Source organism: Balaenoptera borealis (genome assembly GCF_965194805.1).
Source record: "Balaenoptera borealis genome assembly, chromosome: 1".
NCBI classification, from domain to species: Eukaryota; Metazoa; Chordata; class Mammalia; order Artiodactyla; family Balaenopteridae; genus Balaenoptera; species Balaenoptera borealis.
The window spans coordinates 187,965,721-187,984,407 of NC_138860.1; the positions used below are offsets into that span (position 1 = coordinate 187,965,721).

At 46.4% G+C, this 18,687-nt stretch overlaps 1 protein-coding gene across 9 annotated transcripts in view; it reads left to right on the plus strand.

Annotated features, from left to right (window-relative positions):
- Window positions 1-18,687, plus strand: part of RERE (arginine-glutamic acid dipeptide repeats) — a 417,780-nt gene that overhangs the window by 351,662 nt on the left and 47,431 nt on the right. For all 9 annotated transcript variants that reach the window (XM_082390311.1, XM_082390309.1, XM_082390315.1 and 6 more), the window contains one exon: window positions 5,089-5,169. In XM_082390311.1, the coding sequence (XP_082246437.1) occupies window positions 5,089-5,169 (81 nt within the window). The remainder of the gene's footprint in view (window positions 1-5,088; window positions 5,170-18,687) is intronic.

Genomic DNA, 18,687 nt, shown 5'->3' on the forward strand with positions numbered 1-18,687 from the left:
AGGATTGAGAAATAGAAGAGGACTTGTCTCGTGCTCCCAAGAAACACACAGGTTGATTGAAAACAAAGAGCACCAGAGAAACCAGTGCCAACACCCGGAGAACCTCAGCTCGTGGATCTGAGAGTGGCCGGACGGCGAGCCTGTGGGGTGTACGAAGCAGGGCTGCCTGGCACTTGGGGCAGTGACCCAGCCGCAGCCCCCGCCTCGGAAACGGGCAGAGTCTCCTCTCTCCTGCGCCCGTGGCGTCCTAGCAGTCTAACGTCTGCACACCGCCAGGGACAGAACAGCTAATGGACAGAGACATAATTCATGAGGCCTGGAATCTCAGCACTGGAAATGCTGAATTTCAGCTCAACTGCTAGAATGCTATTAAGAAACAGACCGCGTCTGTGAACTTTCGTTTAGAAGCTTCCAGTACCTGTCTGTTTGTGAGTCGATAGTGTTAATTATGAAATTAAAGTCTTAAAAAAACTTCAGGGTCTTCATTTGCAGAGAGATGAATGAATAGAGGGAACGGAGACTACAGCCTCAGTAACCTGTTTAACATACTGACCTATTCTAATCATTGACCACTCTGAGTGGGTTGGCTTTGTTTCGATTTTAAAGGCTACTCTACATTTCTGGTAAACCACAAGGTAAAGGCTGGTCTCTGAGAAGCAGATGTTTTGCCAGTTTGAGGCCTTGTGGCTTTCCATAGAGAAATAACAGTACAGGCCACATGAAGCTTTTACTTCCTTTTTTTTAAAAAAGTGGGGCCAGTGGTGCTTTGCACTTGATAGCATAGTCATTGATATACACTGACAGCAGTGGTCTGTGTTCACCATCAGATGTCAAATCCATATTTCTGGAAGTAGTTAGTTTGAAATGTCTATGAGACAAGTGTTCCCAATGGGCTTGGACCATAGATTTAGCCTTAGAAATAGTAGTGAGAATCTTGGATGGTATTTAGAGCCATGGGAGCAGTGGAAATCATATTGGGAGGGAGTTTGGAGAGCAGAAAACCTAGAACAAAGCCTTGGGGAGACTCAGAGGTTGAGGAGAGAATTAAGCCACCAGGTGATACAAGAAAAATCAGCAGAGTTTGGTGTCATGGAGCCAATAAGATCAACCCTGTTATCAAAGTTCAAAATGGACCCTTTGGCATTTAACAGTCTATTTCCACTGTGACCACCCTAGCCCAGGTTCTTGTCATCTCATGGTTTGTTTCATCTGTGTATCACAGACTTGGGAGCTCCAGCTGCCTAATGCTATAGGGAGGCAAGGTGGTATAAGATACAATTCCTGTCTTTTCAGAGCTCATAGACACTATGCGTACATGAGGCCTTTTACAAATAAATAAATGCGAAGTGAATGGGGATGGGGACGGTCAGGGAGGTCTCACTTTGGAGTGGGAGGGATTTGAGCTTGAGTTTGAGGTGAACTGGACGTAGGCTCTGGAGAGAAGTATTGAAGGTGCCCCAGAGTCGGACGTTCAGACAGAGGTGGGAGCACGGGCCAGTTGGCATTACTGGACACCTGTTTGGAAAGATAGGCCAGGACAGTATCCTTGTGCCCCTTGAATGCAGGGCTAAGGGTTAAACACCACCCTGAAGAGGTCAAAGAGCTACTCTTAGGTAGGGCCTGGGGGCAAGATGGTGTAGGACTCCTGATGAAATCCGTGGTTTTGAAAAATTCCTCAGCAGAGGCTTGTAAATGGCTGGATGGGAGAGGTGGGTTAGTAGGCTAGCTAGTAGGAAAGAAGGGTAAGGGTTTGGCCTGGGACTACTGCTGGAATGAGCGGGAAAGGAAGGCACTGAAAGACCTGTCTTAGGAAGAATACTGAAGAGTTGATTTGATTTGATGGGGCAGATGGAAAGGGCAGAGTTGCAGATCATGGGACCATGACTGAAATTGCTTACCTCGGTAGACGCGTAGCCCACTTCACCGAGACTGTGGCAGTAGTGCTGCAGGGCATGGATTTTGGAGCCCGGGTTTGAATTCTGCCTTTACCGCTGAGGAGTTGGGTGACCTTGGTCTGGTTACTTAACCCACGGTGCCTCAGCTTCCTTGTCGGTAAAATGGAGATAATAGCAGTACTTCCTTCTAGGTTGTGAGGACTTTGAGGCTCCTGGCATATAGTAGGTACTTATAACTGCTTGTTGACTAGGTGCTGTTCAGAGGATTATAACAAGTGGAAGAATCAGGGTCTGAACTCAGTTTGCAGAACTCTCCCACATTATCCTGCTTCCTCCAGATTCAGCCTTTCTCAGATGCTCCTTCACTGGGCCGGCCTCTCCCAGTGAACCTGCTGCGTGTCCTCACACACGCATGGCCCTGCCATTCCACCATCTGACTCACGCCAGAGCCCACCTCAGCTTTGTGTACACTCTCCCTGTCTGATTACCACTTCCTATTCCCTGCCTCTGTCTTTGCTGGAGGGCCTTCCCACCCCTCCACACCTGCAAATGCTGTCTGCTCTTCGCCATCTGCCTCCGTGAAGGCTTTCTGAACAACAGTCCATCCCGCTTCTCGGCTCCCTTGCAGCACTGGTGAGCTGCGTTTACTGCTTCCTGCTTGGCCGACCTAAGTCTCAGATTGTTCTGTAATCACCTCACACACATTTATCTTACCTGCTAAAAATGAATCCGTTTTAATAAAGGTCCATGGCTACCTTTTCTGTTGTTATTTTAAAAATTCCTCCCAGTGTTAGGTGCTCACTAAATACTTAACTTCTTAAAGAGTAGATTAAGAAGCATTAATTCTGAAGGCTGAGGTTGAGCTCCGGTCATCCTCATCTCACACCTGGGCTCCCTCTCCAGCCTCTTTAACTGCATTGCAGCCGGTCTGTCCCTAATGCACGCCGAGGGCCACACTGCCACCAGAGCAGTCTCTGTGCCGTCTTTTCATGGAACGCTCTTGCTCACACTTCTCCGCTGGCCTTCAGCTAGGAGCAGAACTCTTCAGCCTGGCCTGGAAGGCTCTTTGCAACCTGACCCTCTCCCCCCTCCTCAGTCTTACCTGCTGGGACTCCACTCCGCACACCCTGTCCTCCTCGCAGTTCCCAGGACGATCTGTGTGCCCTTCCTGGCTGAGCCCTCTGCCTGGAGCCCTGCTGGAGCCCACCTGGCGGCTCCTGCTCCTCCTTGTCTCTCCCCTAAGACGGCAGCAGAGTTAAGTTGCTTCCTCCTCCTGACCCCACCTCCCGCCCTTTGTTCCTCTGCTGCTTTTCGTTGGGGCCCAGAGATTGATCTGTTTACCTGTTTGCCAGGCCTGGCCTGCTCCTTGAGGGCAGGGCAGTCTCCTTCCTCTCCACATCCCGGTGGAGATGTGGAGATGCTCTGCACGCAGCCCGGGATGCGTGCTGAGCATATAAATGATACTTTTTTCAGGTAACGAGGGTCACTCTGCTTCAGACTAGAGCAGAGCTTGCTTCTTTCTTGTGCCTTGCCAGATTTTTCCTTTTGAACTATACGAATTATGTTGAAAACTGACAGTGATGAGTCATATCTTAGAAAGGGGTGAAATCTGAAAATGCAGAGCCTCCAGGAATTGGAGTAGGAGGTTGCAGATCGGTCTTCCCGGCCAAGTCTGGCTCTTCACTGAATTCGCCCGGCTGGTCTCAACCGCGGGGAGTGGGAGGGACTCCCCTCCCGGTGGGCAGGTGATTTATTGGCTGGGAAGCTTCCGCAGTGATTTAGTTGTGAAACGGCGCCCGGCGAGGTGCCGGCTGAGGCCTGGGCCGGGCGGGAGCGGCCGCCCACAATCCCGGGCCGGAGGGACCTCGGGGGTCGTCGGGGCCAGCCCCCCCGCTTCGCAGCCCGGGGGCGGCGGGCGTGCGCTGCTGACTCTGCCCGCCCGGGGGGAGGCCCGGAGACGGAGCGGCCCGGGGAGGGCCCCAGCCCGGAGCCAGACCCGCGGGCGCCCTCTGCTCGCGCCCGCCGCGGCGGGGAGGAAGTTTCCGTGCTCCGCCGCCCGGGTCGACTCCCCCTGTTCGGAAGGAGGAAACCGAGGTACCGGCGCCGGGGTCCCGCTCGGAGCCTCGGGGCGGGGGCCGGAGCCGGGCCGGCGGGCGGCGCGGCGATCCAGGCCGCCTTTTGCAGCCGCCCGCGGCCGCGCTGGGCTCGGCGCGCCGCTCCGGCCTCCTCCCCTGGCGGCGGCGGCGGCGGCGGCGGCGGCCGCCCCAGCCCCGCGCCCCGCGCCGCGCGGCCCCGCGGCGGTCACACGCCGAGCCGCCCGGTCGCCTCCGCCCTGCGCTTTGTGGAGCCGGAGCCCGAGCCCGAGCGCGAGCCGAGTGACAGGCGCGGCCTCCCGCCGCCTGGACCCTGAGTGCGGCCCGCGGCGGCCCCGCGTACCTGTGGCTGCCGGCGGTCGGCCGCGCGGGACCCGGCTTCGCGGGCCGAGGTGGGGGCCGGGGGGCCGGCAGTGGCCCTGCTGCGGCGGGGAGGGGCTGCCCGGGAGGAGTGGGACAAAGTGAAAGTCCCCGGGCTGCCGAGGGAACGGGGGCGGGGAGGGGCCGGGAAGGAGGAGGGGTGCTGGTGTTTGGGTGCCTGGTGCCCCCGGGCGGCTCTTGCGGCCGGCGTGGCGGGGCAGGCAGGACGGCCGGGGTTCGGGCCCGGTGGGCTGCCGCGGTGCTGCTGCCGTCCTGGTGAATTCCCCGGACTAACGAAAGGCCTTTGAAGCCTCCAGGGTGCCCTTCTGGAGAAAAGTCTCCAGCTTTGGTCCCGTTCCCCCTTCTGCTCGGCACTTTGGGAAGCTTCGTTCTCAGGTGGGGACCAGTTGTGCTGTTTTATTGATGGAAGCACGGAGCGTATGTGTTGTTTATACCTCCGTGGACCGATGCAGAGACCGGAGGCAGCGAAGGCACAGACGGTTGCTTGCCTCAGACACGGGACGTCTTCCTCAGCCTGTCCGAGTGCGGGACTGGGGATCTGACGGAGGCTGTCTGGGCGGGGGTCCCGGCTGTGCTGCTGAAATATTCCCCGAGCCGTGTCGACGTTCCCTAGCTCGGACTTCTTTGGGGTTGTTATTCTGCTGATGGCAGAGATCTTTGCTGACATCCTGTGTTGTTTTTGGCTTTTACATCCCATTTGTTGTTTCTTTTTATCACAGAAACGCTTCGTTAAGGGGCTCAGGCAGTACGGCAAGAACTTCTTCAGAATTCGAAAGGAGCTGCTTCCCAATAAGGAAACAGTGAGTACAATTGGACTTTATGTAACTTGATTTTTTCCTCTTCGCTCCTGCCGCTTCTCCGCACTTGATCTTGTGAAATGGTTTCCTTTAACTCTGTGTTGTGCTGGCCTCTAGGAGTCTTCATTTTTACTTCCTTCACTTTTAGTTTTAGCTCAGGATTCTAGATGGTAAAGAGACTGGTTATGCTTATCACCAAGAAAGTGGATTTCAGAACAGAAGAGTCTTTGGCAACAGAGGTTTGGCGGGGGTGGGGAGTCTGGGGTGTTGGGGAGTTAATATCTAATTTTAAATACAGTGGCTGAAATAGAAAATGTCATTTATTGTTAGTTTGGATTTGGTTATTGACAAAAGTCATCAACAAACAATAGAGCTAAGAGGTTTGTAGCTCAATGTACTTTAAATTCTCTGGGGACTTTTATTTTTTAATGTTGCTATGTTTTGAAGAGTAGTTGTACCTAATTTTCCAGCCCTAAAAGTTTGCACTTTTTATTGGACAGATACACAAGGATCCCTGTAAGTTGCTTGAAATGAGGCTTTTAAAAATTCCTTTGATATTTCACAAAGCTGAGAATCAGGTCTGATGAGTGCTCTTTCTAAACTTGGGGTAGGCGGGTTTGCTAAGGAGGCTTGGGAGTGAAGTTATGTAAAGAGAATGCTAGCAGGAGATTCATTCAGTCTTACCTGAATGTGCCTGTGGTTTCCTACAGGTGGTATTGGAGGAGGGTGGGGAGAGTCCTCCTTGCGGCTAGGCCAAGGAATAGGGGAGACGGGGGGATGGAGTAGGCCAGCCACTTCCCAGTGCCTATGGCCCAAGTACTACAGAAGTGCACTTCAGGACTTGGGGATGGGAGGCGAATATTTCGACATTGAGTGCTGCTTCCCCCACCCCAGGTTTTGGGAGTGGATGGAGGAGAATATCCATGAAGAATACCCATAACAAAAGCTGGTGGGTTGGTTTGGGTTTTGGTTTTCTAATTGGGTATTGGGTATTGTTTATTGATTTCCTCTTATTCAATTTTGGTTCTTTTATTCAGGTTTGTTTTTTGTTTTTTTTTTAAGCCAACTGTTTCTGGACACGTTTTCTGTACAGCACCTTATAAACAGACCTCATAATAGGGGAGAAGCGTTCTGAGATTTCAAGTATAGCCTCGTATAAATTGGTGGTTTGCATTAATCAATCATAATTAGATTAAATTTTCAGTATTTATTATACATCTAAATATGCTGAGATGGGTCATTTTGAGGATAGTTGAAAAAAAAAGCTTGTTTATGGGCATTAAACTAAAATATATTATCAGTCTATATAATCAAGTTACTTTTTGCTCTTTCCAGAACAGAGTGGTAAGAGGTATTTAATGTGGAGCAATGAAAGAAATACTTCTTACGTTTTCTGAGGATTTAAGTTATTTGAAGTAAAAACTAAAAAGGCTTTACCCTGTAAAGTATAGGAATTTTGGTTTGGCCCAATTGGAGTGAAAATGAGAGAGATCATTGAGTAGATTTGAGCTGATGTGAGGGGCCAGATTATAACCTTTCAACTCAATTTTCTCTCTCCCTGTGCTCTGCTAAAAGTTGCAAACCATGAAGAATTTGATACAAGATATCCCTCTACGATTATTTTATCTTTCTCTTTTAAAAAGTAAACTTAATAGCAAGATTAAGCATTGAATCTAAAATCTGGTGTCTAACATTTGGAAGTGCCAGACACTTTGCATTTTATCTCCCCTGTGAAAAGGGATCTGAATAACCTTTAGCCTAGGGAATGGTCTTCTCATCTGTTTTTCCCCTTGCTCTTGGTTGTCGCTTATTCTTATTGATGATGTCTGACTCAGTAGTAGCCTCTTTTTTTGCCACACAGAAGTTCTCAGTGCAGCAACCTTTTGAGCAGGTTCTCGGGTCTTTTCCAGGCGCCTCTTTCCTGAGACGCTTCCCCATCACTTCTCTGCAGTCCCTGTTTCCCAGCCATGTGGCTCCGATCCTCCCATCTCCTCCGGCACCCAGCAGTCTTCCTGTTTCCAGCCTCTTCCTCAGGGCACAGTCATCGGAGCTGATGGGAGAGTTGTTTGCAGCACCGGAGAATTTATTAGGGCTGAACATTGGCTGACTATTCCTAGCGTCCTGCTGTCTTTTGCATGGAATTGGAGGAGGTTGGTAGTAGGATAAATCTTAAGTATTCTAGTCAGCTGGGAGCGGCACTCATATTTTCCTTAGTTATCAACATGGCCAGGCTAATCATTCACAAGTCATGCAGAGGGGAGGGCAAAGGTTATTTTTCGTTTTTGTTGCAGAAGATGAGAAAATTTGAAGGTACCAGTGTTCTTGGTTCAAAACTTCCTAGGTAGAAATCTTCATATGGTCATGCCTTTTAAAAATACATATATATGTGTGTGTGTGTACGTGTGTGTGTGTGTGTGTGTGTGTGTGTGTGTGTGTGTATGTGTATATATATATATACATATATATATATATATATACACACATATATATATATATATATAGCAAATCCCGCTAACCTAGATACTTTCCATATTGTCTTCTATTTACCGGAATTATTAACTCATTTCTTTGCTATTCGCAACCAACTTGAAACTTCAGAAGGGTGTCAGCATCCAAAAGAACACGCCTGATTGGGCATGGGCGCGGGGTCAGCAGACCTGTGTTCTATTCTTGGCCTTACCAGTAACTATAGTACTTGATGATCTCTTTTAACTGGGCAGTCTTCTTTGAGCTGTTCATTGGGAAGTTCAGGTCAGATCCTGACAAGGTCTAGGAAGTTATTTTCTCTAAAATGGTGTGTCTTTGCATGAGAATTTTATAGGTGTTAGAATCTTTATAAAATGTTTGTACATCTTTGGCTGTCGCTGTGCCTGAGACCAAAGTGATGGTTCTTCTCTCCTCTGCCACTTTACCTGCCATAGGGCCTTAAGCGGATTATTCAGCCTCCTGTCCTTTAATGTCTGACTCTGTACAATGGGGTGACCCTTCTACCCCTTAGAATTTTTTTTTAATTTTTAAATTAAATTTTATTTTTTTATTGGAGTATAATTCTTTACAATGTTGTGTTAGTTTCTGTTGTAGAACAGAGTGAATCAGCTACATGTATACACATATCCCCTCCCACTTGGGTCTCCCCCCCCCCGCCCAGGAATTGTTTTGAGAATTTAAATGAGATACCCTCTATATAAAGAGTGCATAAAAACACTTGAAAATGATTGTTCTTCTTATCTACCCCAAATACTATGTAAAGTAGCTAAATGCTAGGAAAAGTACAGAATTATATTCTGCTTGTAAACATATTGAACCAATATAAAAAGAAATTACCTGTTTTTCATTAATCTGTCTTGCAGAAAACCCATTTAATTGAAAAACAGAGTGGGTGGAGGGCAGTGCCTAGTCTAAAAGATGGAATTCCTCTGCCTTGAAGCTTCGTTGAGGAGACTTCCACGCTTACCAGGCCACTCGGGGCCGATGCACATTCAGAGCTTCCTGGTAGGCACGGACGTGGACAGCTCTCCCAGCTCTTTTGGTTTCTGCTGTTTATCACTCAGGAGCTAAATCTGGCTTTTCTCTGAACACTGCTGCCCACTGAAGTGGGAATAGTGGCTGTGATTGCGGAAAACCAACTGTTTATAGAGGTTTAGCTGAGTGGGTATTACATGTTAACCTCATGTTACCCAAGAGAATAACTGCAAGTCAGATAGTTTACTATCACAGTCATGCAAATATCCTATAGTTGATTATCTTTCTCCCTGTTCTCCCTTCCTCTAGAACTATTTGCCTCCCGCAGTATGCTTATAAGGTGTATAATTAGTAGTAAAAAACGGTAAAGAATTTTTGCGAAGCATCTCAGGTTCCCCTTGGCTGTATGCTTCTTCTCTCTCGAGACACTCTTTGGCCTAAACCACATCAGAATCTTGGGTATTAGTACATTTGTATAAATCACAGTGAGTGCCCGGTAGCTGAGCTTCTGAGAAAATGATGGGGAACGAGGCTTCTTGGGTTCTGCTTTAAGCACTGCCGCGTAATCTTTGGCTTGATGAATCACATCACCTTTGATGCTAAGGTAATGCCTGAAAACACAGGAGACCTAATAGTGTTGAATCTTAATTACCAGGAGGGGAATCCATGTTACAAATAATACAAAATCATAGGTGTTCCGAAAATAATTTTTCATTTGATTTTTACACATTGTAGTTTTCTTCAAAAACATGAGATGATTACTCAGGTGACAGTGACATATAGTATCTTCTTTCATGCTGAGAACATCCCTTTGTTGTTTGGACCAAAGACTTTTCCGTGTCTGACACTGGGGTGGTTGTCCCTTGAATCCTGGCTGGCCTTTGTGTAAAGCTCTATCTGCTGGTGCTTGGACAAATTCAGCCAGCATTGCATCGTAGACAGGGAGCACTTACTTAGTGACCTGTCTCAGCGGCAACTAACCTTAGTGAGAAGACAATTTGATCCACCCCGACTTGATAGGGAGAAGAGGTGCCCCTAGAGGATTATTAGCCCCTGGATGGAGCAGGGGAACAGGCACACATTCTTGACCATCTTTCTCATCTCTTAGTCTTATTTTTGAATACCTAGCCCAACAGAGATGAAGCTCGTGTTATTTGTGAACCCAGTTACTGGTGCATTAATATTTACTATGCTAGAAATCCATTTTCAGAGCTAGTTAAACATGCCATATGGTTCAATTTTAGAAAATTTTTTATACCACTGAGCGCTGTAATGGTGGGATGTCTATAAAGAGAAGCAAGGTGCCACCCGTGCCCCGCAGGGAGCTGGCATTGCAGCAGGGAAGATGAGACATTTGCAGGCCTGCCATGTTTGGCAGTTTGTGCTTAGGGCCCTGGTAGAAGTCCGGGTCCCACAGAGTGAGCACAGAGCCTGGGGGTTTCTGGAAGGCTAATTGGAGGATGTGGTGTTTGAACTGAGCTTCGAAGGAAGGAAGGATACAGGCCATGGTTGGGAGGGTGGAAGAAAAGCGACTTTCCAGCTGTAGGAAATATCACGAGCAAAGGCATGGAGACAGGAAATTGCAAAACGTGCCCGGCAAGTCCATGAGTGCGGTTGGAGAGAAGGCTGCACGAGCTGATGCAGTGAGATTTAGGCCAAGCTTATGGCTTTGGAGGTAGACCTGGGGGGACCTTGCACTCTCTCCAAAGAGTGCGTTTGGGGAGCCATTGAAGTCTTTTGAGAAGAGAGGTGAGAGCATGGGAGGTGAGCATTCTTGAGCAGCGCCAGCGAGAGGGAGACCAGAGAGGAGGTTCTTAATAACTCCGTCTATAGCAGGACAGAAAGTGGGGATCGCAAGTGATTTGTGGGAATGGAAGTCTTTTTTCTTGACTTTCTCTATTGAAAACGTGTCACTGTTTTTTTGTTTGTTTGTTTTTGTTTTTTTGAATGGGACCAAGGGGCAGCTGTTTTTTGATGTTTTGAGCTTTTTTAACCTTGGATGATAGGATGAAAAGTATTGGAGATTTAAAATTTTGAGAAATAACATGAAAATCAGCCACCTTTCTCAGCCACATTTCTGGGAACGAATTCTATTAAGTATATGCATAACTACTGAATGTTAGTTGTTCGTTTCTTCAGGCAAAATATCTTTTGCGGAGAGCATGTTCCCCCATCAAAGAATAACCACTATTGAGAAAGGGCTTTAAGATCGAGTAATCAGGGACTTCCCTGGTGGCACGGTGGTTAAGAATCCGATTGCCTGCCAATGCAGGGGACACGGGTTCGAGCTCTGGGCCAGGAAGATCCCACATGCCGCAGAGCAACTAAGCCCGTGCGCCACAACTACTGAGCCTGCACTCTAGAGCCCATGAGCCACAACTACTGAGCCCACGTGCCACAACTACTGAAGCCTGTGCGCCTAGAGCCCATGCTCCGCAACAAGAGAAACCACCACAACGAGAAGCCCGCGCACCACAACGAAGAGTAGCCCCCGCTCGCCGCAACCAGAGAAAGCCCGTGCGCGACAACGAAGACCCAATGAATTATAAAATAAATATTCCCATTTTCAGAGCTAGTTAAACATGCCATATGGTTCAATTTTAGAAAACTTTGTATACCACTGAGCACTGTAATGGTGGGATGTCTATAAGGAGAAGCAAGGTGCCACCTGTGCCCCGCAGGGAGCTGGCATGGCAGCAGGGAAGATGAGCCATTTGCAGGCCTGCCATGTTCGCCAGTCAAAAATAAAACTAAATAAATTTTTAAAAATACTTAAAAAATAAGAGACTGAGTAATTGGGTTTCTGTTAATATTAAGAGGTTAAAAATGACTCTAGCATTTAATACTAGCGTTCAGCATGAAGCTTTATTTAACTTCAGGTTATAACCTTAGATAAGCAAACTTTCTAGCCTCATTAATGCTTAATCTCATGTTACATAACAAAGTGTGGACTTCCTGAATCGGTTGATACTATTGAGGACACAAATGTGCTACAGCCACATAACATACTTGATTGTAAGCCAGAGACCTCGACTGCAAATGCTGTGTATCCTCACTGCTCTCAGTGTGGTCCTCAGACCAGCATTATCGTCATCACCTGGAGCTTGTTAAAATTGCAGCCTCCTGTCCATTCCTATTGAAGCAGAATCTGCATTTTAATAAGCTCCCCAGGTGATTGGAATGCAGAGTAAAGTTCAGGAAGCCCTGCTGTTTACAACGATGAAGACTTGCAGATTCTTAATCCTATATGTCACATTCATTCTTAAAATAATGTGGTTTTCATTCTTTTAAAGCTGTAAATTGTTTCACTATTAAATATGGCTTGATTTGCTTTTCAAAGGGTTACAGAGTATTTCAAACATATAGAAAAGTATCTGGGCTTATTTTCATGATCAATAATAGAATTTCCCAATATGGCTTCCCTCTTGCCGTCTTCCATTTTGTCCTAGAAACACAATTGTAACTCATGTCATATTTCCTTTTATTTTTTTTTGGCCGCACCATGCAGCTTGTGGGATCTTAGTTCCCCGACCAGGGATCGAACCCGGGCCAACGGCAGTGAAAGCGTGGAAGCCTAACCACTGGACTGCCAGGGAATTCCCGATGTCTCACTTAATATAAAAACTGTTTTCCTCTTTATCTTTTGACATGCAGCCATAATATGTGAGTTAGGCTAGCCTAGACCCTACTGAAGTTTCTAATAGAAACCTTTTTATTTGAAGGATGAACTGCGCTTATTAATATGAAGTTTGCATATTTACTACTGCAGTGTTTTTAAGTGTTTCTTTCACTGGAACCCCTATACATGAAGAAATGTAAATATTTTGAGAGGCTGGCAAGAAGTGGGTACAAGGACTGACATGTGCCATACCTCTCCCCTTAATAACTTGTCCTGGGGAAGGTGCAGGTAGAGTTGGGATTTTCCACTCAAGGCAGAAGTGATTACCCACAGAAACAGGCCCTGCATTTTGGCAGCAAGTACTGTGATCCTATAGTTCTTCCCATTAAAATGGAGCAGAGCCTTGAATCTATTCATTCGGAGAGTCTGAACTATGGATATTTGACTGGGCAGTGGTCCAGTTTTGACTAGGGTAATCTGAGAGAGAGGGTGGCTGATTTCCCTTGTGTAAGTAAACAGTTAAGAAATTTGCATGTAAGAAACTTTTTTGCTGCTGATGTTGGGGGAAAAGGGAGGTCTTTAAAAATTAGATGACTTTTAAACTTTTATTTATCTATTTTTAAAGAGTAATTATTTTTAACTTTTTTGGAATCAATTTTATGTGGCATCAGGTTAAACAAATTATATTGAAACTTCCAGAGAGTTAGATGACTTTTTAAACCAAGGGCCTTGGATATTTGCTGTTCTCAGTGTAAACATCTTAGGCCTGTCCTTGGTCTTATCCTACGTATTAGGACTGGTAGGAATGGCATGAGTGTGCTTTGATTACATGCGATGTATTACTTGTAGAACCTGCACTCAAATGAAAAACACCTTGGACTTCAGTGTTATTGAACACAGTGCTGCTTGTAAGGATCAGTTACTTATTTGCTGTTGGCATTTGCTAACCTATATTTCTTAGGATTTGGCTGGATCTTCGTTACCTGGTGACTTTTAAGATGGAGACATTTATGACTTTTAAGCCTAAATAGACTCACTCATTTTATTAGCTAGTAGAAGCAAATGGAAGGTTTGAAATGGTCTTTAAGAAGACTTACAAGTTGTGATTATAGTCAGTGTGTTTACTTACTTGGAGCTCATATTTTATATCGTAAGTAGATTTTTTTTTTAGCCTTAATGAGATCTGTGAACTCATCCTAACTTTGAAAATCCAGTTTGCTGATGTTTTAAAAAAATAAATCTAGTCTGTTAAAAACTGACATGAAAAATAAGTTTCAAAATGTATCTGAAGTCATAATTCTTGAATAATTGGTTCATTTTAATCTTACTTGAACTTATGCCCTTGAGTAATAGGAAAAATTAAGAATAAAAATTAATTGTATTGTTTTGAAACATGAAGCAAAGCATTCACCTTGGTCTCATTCACAGCTGCTCACCTGCGGTGGGAAGGATACCCCGCCCCATGAAAAATGTTTTCTGTTGTGTGTAATTTGAAAGCCATTCATTGTATTATGGAAATAGGAAAGGCAAGCCAGAGAAACCTGTCTTGGGACACCAGAATTCCATTAAGCTCAGTTTTCTTTTTGAGATGTTTAATTTTTAAATTAAGTTTCAATGTTAACGGCCTTTGTTATTTTTTCCACTTTGGAGATATTATTCTTCTGTTCAGATCCTTCTTCTGAATCCTCTAAATTGTGGCATCGTAATTCCCAGGAATTGGCCTTTGAGGTGACCAAACCATCCTCGCAGTGGGCAAAATTGGGAGTGTTTGGGGAGAACTGTTTTGGGGAACCTTTGGTACCCAAGGTCTGTGCTCTGTGGGGTATCTGGGGTGCGTGAAAGGGTGCTTACCCTCCTGCAGCTCACAGTCTAGCGAAGGGGCGGGCGGCTTTGTGTTCTTCCCTGGAAGGTGCCTGAGTTGCAGTCACTGAGGCTATCCTGAGCTCAGGTGTAGGCGTCCTGCTCTGGGTGCGCGTCTGTGAAAGCCACGCGAGCCTCTTTCTCTGTGGACTGGTGGCCATTACACAAAGAGCCCAACTTCTCACAGCGGAATTGTGTTTTGTTCTGCCCTTTAAAAATTAATATTTTGTTTCAGTCTTGGACTGCAGACTCTGCTTCCCTTTTTCTTTGATGCATTTCTGTTCTGCACATTTACATGCATCTGTGTATGTATATGGAATACATATATGAGGTTCTGGGCAGGAACCTTATTTTAATACCTCTTTATATCACCTTTAGTGCCCTATAATAGGGCCTGACTTAATATTTGTTAAAAATGAAGTGTGGGGCTTCCCTGGTAGCGCAGTGGTTGAGAATCTGCCTGCCAATGCAGGGGACACGGGTTCGAGCCCTGGTCTGGGAGGATCCCACATGCCGCGGAGCAACTGGGCCCGTGAGCCACAACTACTGAGCCTGCGCGTCTGGAGCCTCTGCTCCGCAACAAGAGAGGCCGCGACAGTGAGAGGCCCGCGCACCGCGATGAAGAGTGGCCCCCGCTCGCCGCCACTGGAGAAAGCCCTCACACAGAAACGAAGACCCAACACAGCCAAAAATAAAAATAATAAATAAAAAATTAAAAAAAAGAATGAAGTGTGTGTATTCACACATGTGTGATGGGATAGAAATACATTGTGTGTGTATATATGTCTTAAAAGATTAAAACTCAACGTTTTAAAGGACCAGTTGAAACCTGGCCATCCCAGGCCTTACACCATGTAGTGGGCAGGAATCCTTGTTAACTCGTGTCCCCAGACAGTAAGACTGCGACTCGGGGTTCACTGTGCACATTGGACTTTCCGGTTCTGTTCATCATGGGCAGTAAATCAGCTCTACTGTTTGCACAGCAATTCTGTTTTCTAGATTATTTATAAGATTGAAACCCATTGTTTATTTTTCTTAGCAGGTTTATTGAGCGAGTCAAGAATAAAATATTGTCTTAAGCAGTAGAGTAAGCCATTAGCCAATTGCAGCCTCAAAATGGTCACTAGAGTGTGTGCGTGTGTGTGTGTGTGTCTGCTGGAGGTGAGAGCCAAGTGAGGTGGGGGAGGTTCAGTGTTGCCAGATCTTTGCAGCTTTGCAAGGTTCCTGTGACTCTTTATGGATTTTTTTTCCTTTTAGTCAGTTAGTGAGTCACCATCATATGCTATTTTATTATCTTGAAAACAGTCTGGAATTTTTATTCTGTGTCTTTGCTGTATGAGCGAAACACCACTGGGGATGTTCTGAACAATATTAAGCCAAAGTTTTTCCTATAATGTTTGATTATGTGTTTTCAGTTGAGCCGTTGTCTTTTTGTTCCCATGTGCAGGAGTTGGATTTTTCTTGAGTTTGGCAAGAAATGGTGACTTTCATGTGTTTGATTATTTTAGAGGGCTGGAAACAGCATAGAAACACCAAATGTTTCATTGCAAACATTGGAAACATCAAATGCCTCTGGGATTTGGTGATTATTGATTTAGGCACACGCCTCCTAAGATCAGAACCTGGTTCATTTTCCCACAAATGCTCTGCTTGGGAAATGTGTTAATGAGGTACGTTGAATGAGTCAGAGGTTTGCGGCTTTAAGTTGTCGAGAGAGGTGTTTAAGTTTGGGAGGGAGAATCTGGATTTGTGGAATAACTGAATTCAGAAGGAAATCGGCCCGGTGAATCTGTAAACATGGCCAGCAGCAGAGTAAAGCAAGCAGCAAGTGAACTGGGTAAACTCTGTACACATTCTGCAGAGAGTGGGATAAAAAGCAAGACAAAGCTTTTTTGGGGGGTTGTGGGTGGCGCACAGCGTGGCTTGTGGGATCTTAGTTCCCTATCAGGTGACTCAGGAGAAAAGTCCATGTATTTCTCTGTACCATATTACGTCTACCAGATGTTTAGGCAGAATAATACAGTAAAAGGACAGAATGCTTCTTATATAGTCATTTTCTATTCATATTAAAATGTGCAAGTTTAAAATTAGGAATGTGCACCCATTTGTCCAGTATATTTGTCTTAGACTCAGACTAAAACATACTGTTTTCTTTTGTACTGTATTCTGTTCTAATCACTAATTTCCCAAATGTTAAAGTGTCTATGAATGCTCAACATTGTTATACAATTGTTTTGGAAATCAGTGACTTCTGATATCTAGGCGGCGAGAACGTAAACAGTTTGTGGTTTATTCCTCATATACCAGCTGATCAGCCAGCACTGCGAGTTCACTGCGTATCCGGAGAAGGTGAGGGTTGGGCCTCCGCTCCCTCGGTGTTGCTCCCGCTGTTTCGTTACCGCGGTGTGAGTTGGCATGAACCCAAGTGCTAACCTGTGCGGTGTGGACCGTGAGTGGGGCCTCCTGGAAGATGTGCGATCAGGGCTGGAAGCTGTTTGAAGGATAGGTTTTTTAAATGTTAAAACTTGTTTGAAATGTCTTGCCAAAGAAAGTTCTTGAAGTATCCTTGTCTATTGAGGAATTTTCGAAATACCCGAGTCCCTCTGCAGCATCCGTACAGAATGTGCTCTGCTGCTTCTGAGAACCTGGTAACAGTGAACCCATTAAATGTGACCTGGTGGTTTTGGACAGTGGCATTGTTTGAAATGCCCTCCTTTTACTGAGCCGGCATTGGAATCACTTCACCTTCTGTAGGTCGTCCTGGTAGAGAGAATTGTTGCTGCGACCCTCCCTCTCAGAGGGCTCTCAGATAGGTCAGGGTAGGTGGCACGTTCCCTGCCTGGGCTTCTGGCTCCAGGCTGTGCAAGCACATGTCCGCCCCGCACCTTGGGTGGGTCGGCTTGGGGAGCAGAAGGGCTGCCCCCTCCTCCCCCAGCCCCTCCCCCTCTTCACCCGGCTCCTCCCCCGGGCCACTCCCTCTCCTCCCTGGGCCCCTCCTTCTCACCCCGCAGGCAGGTACAGGAGCTCATTGCGTGGCGTGCTTCCTAGAGTAACAAAGTCACACTGCAGGCTTGCTTTGTTCTGTCGAGTTTAGCACGTCTTGAGGTTAGCATCTTTACCCCAGGTCTCATTTCCCACAATGAGAAGGTGTTAACGTTAGGATTTAGTAAAGGACGTTACCTGGTACAGCAGTGCATGTTCAGACTAACCATCAGTGAGGCCATTTGAACACCCAGAGTGGACTTAAGCACTTAAGTCTTACTGAGCAGAGATTTCCAGTAACAAACCACAGCATAATCATGCATGAAACAGTAGGCTTCTCTCATGTGAGAAAGACCATTAGCTTTAGTCACAGCCCCAGACCCTCCCCAGGAACCTGTTGGCGCTGATCATCCTGGCACCAAACCTGCACCTCAAGCCCATTCCTACACGTTTTGGTAAACTACGGCTGGAGATCAGATAGCAGTCCTTTAGCAGACAAATAAATGCCTTTATCTTTCTGCTGCTTTTGTTCCAACCAGTGGTTGAATGTAAAGCTGGAGTTCTCCTCCCCTCCCTTCAGGGAAAAAAGCCTGGAAAGGGGCTGTTCACGCATTAAACTGCCGGCCCTGGATTTTAAGGTGAACCATTGCTCTGATGCATGCTGTCCGTTCTCCAGGTTGGACTTGCTGCCTTTCACTGAGCTTTTCTCGTCCCCAGACCCCTTCCTCCTCCTTCCAGGTTGGTAGGGAGAGCACCCCAGCAGTGTGGTTCATGGTGAGCGCACCCTGACCAAAGGGTGGCAGCCTCACCTGTTGTAATAAACTAATCCAGTCTGAGTAGGAAGTCTAGCATTTCGTTCTGTTTACCGGTGCTGCATAACAAGAGGGCAAGGTCACAAGGTCTGTCACTCAGCTTCACAACCGCTGTCTTAGATAAACACAGATCCTTAGGTATCAGGTTGACCATTTCCTGTTCTCAGATGCTATACTCCCTCTGCTGGTTTGGTGATGCTTCTTTAAGAAATTTATGTGGCTCCTTGCTGAAGATGACATGGTCTCTTTCCCCAGGCCTTCAACTGTGTATGTTGCACGAGGAAAACTAGAGAACTCCCTCTGGCTGTGGGAAAATTATTTCAGTTCTTAGGCAGGGATGGCCAGGAATAGATGTGATAGAAATTCCTCTACCTCACATCCCACCCCTAAAATATTACCAGACCGTGTAACTTGTTTAGGGTGCCCCCAGACTGAGCGTTTCTCAGTTTGACTTTCTGTTCACTTCTTGTTTTCTTTCACTGCCCCCCCCTGCCCTCAGCCCAGCCCCCCCGCACTCGCAGCGGGAGTCATCTTATAGCACATGTAACCTTTAAGCCAGAAAGAAAGTGCATTGCTTATAACAGAACAAATCTCTTTTCTGCTTTTATTTTGAAGTCCTCCGTGTTGTTTAATGTGGAGGATATTCGTGCTGAAAGCCTGTTCCAAGTAGGCATTCGTACATCCCAGAGGAACTTTTGATTTATTTCCTTAACTCTGCCCTCCTTTCTCTGTGGTTCAGAAACCTTTAATGATCTGTGAAGCTCTGAGACTTTAGTGCAAAACAGT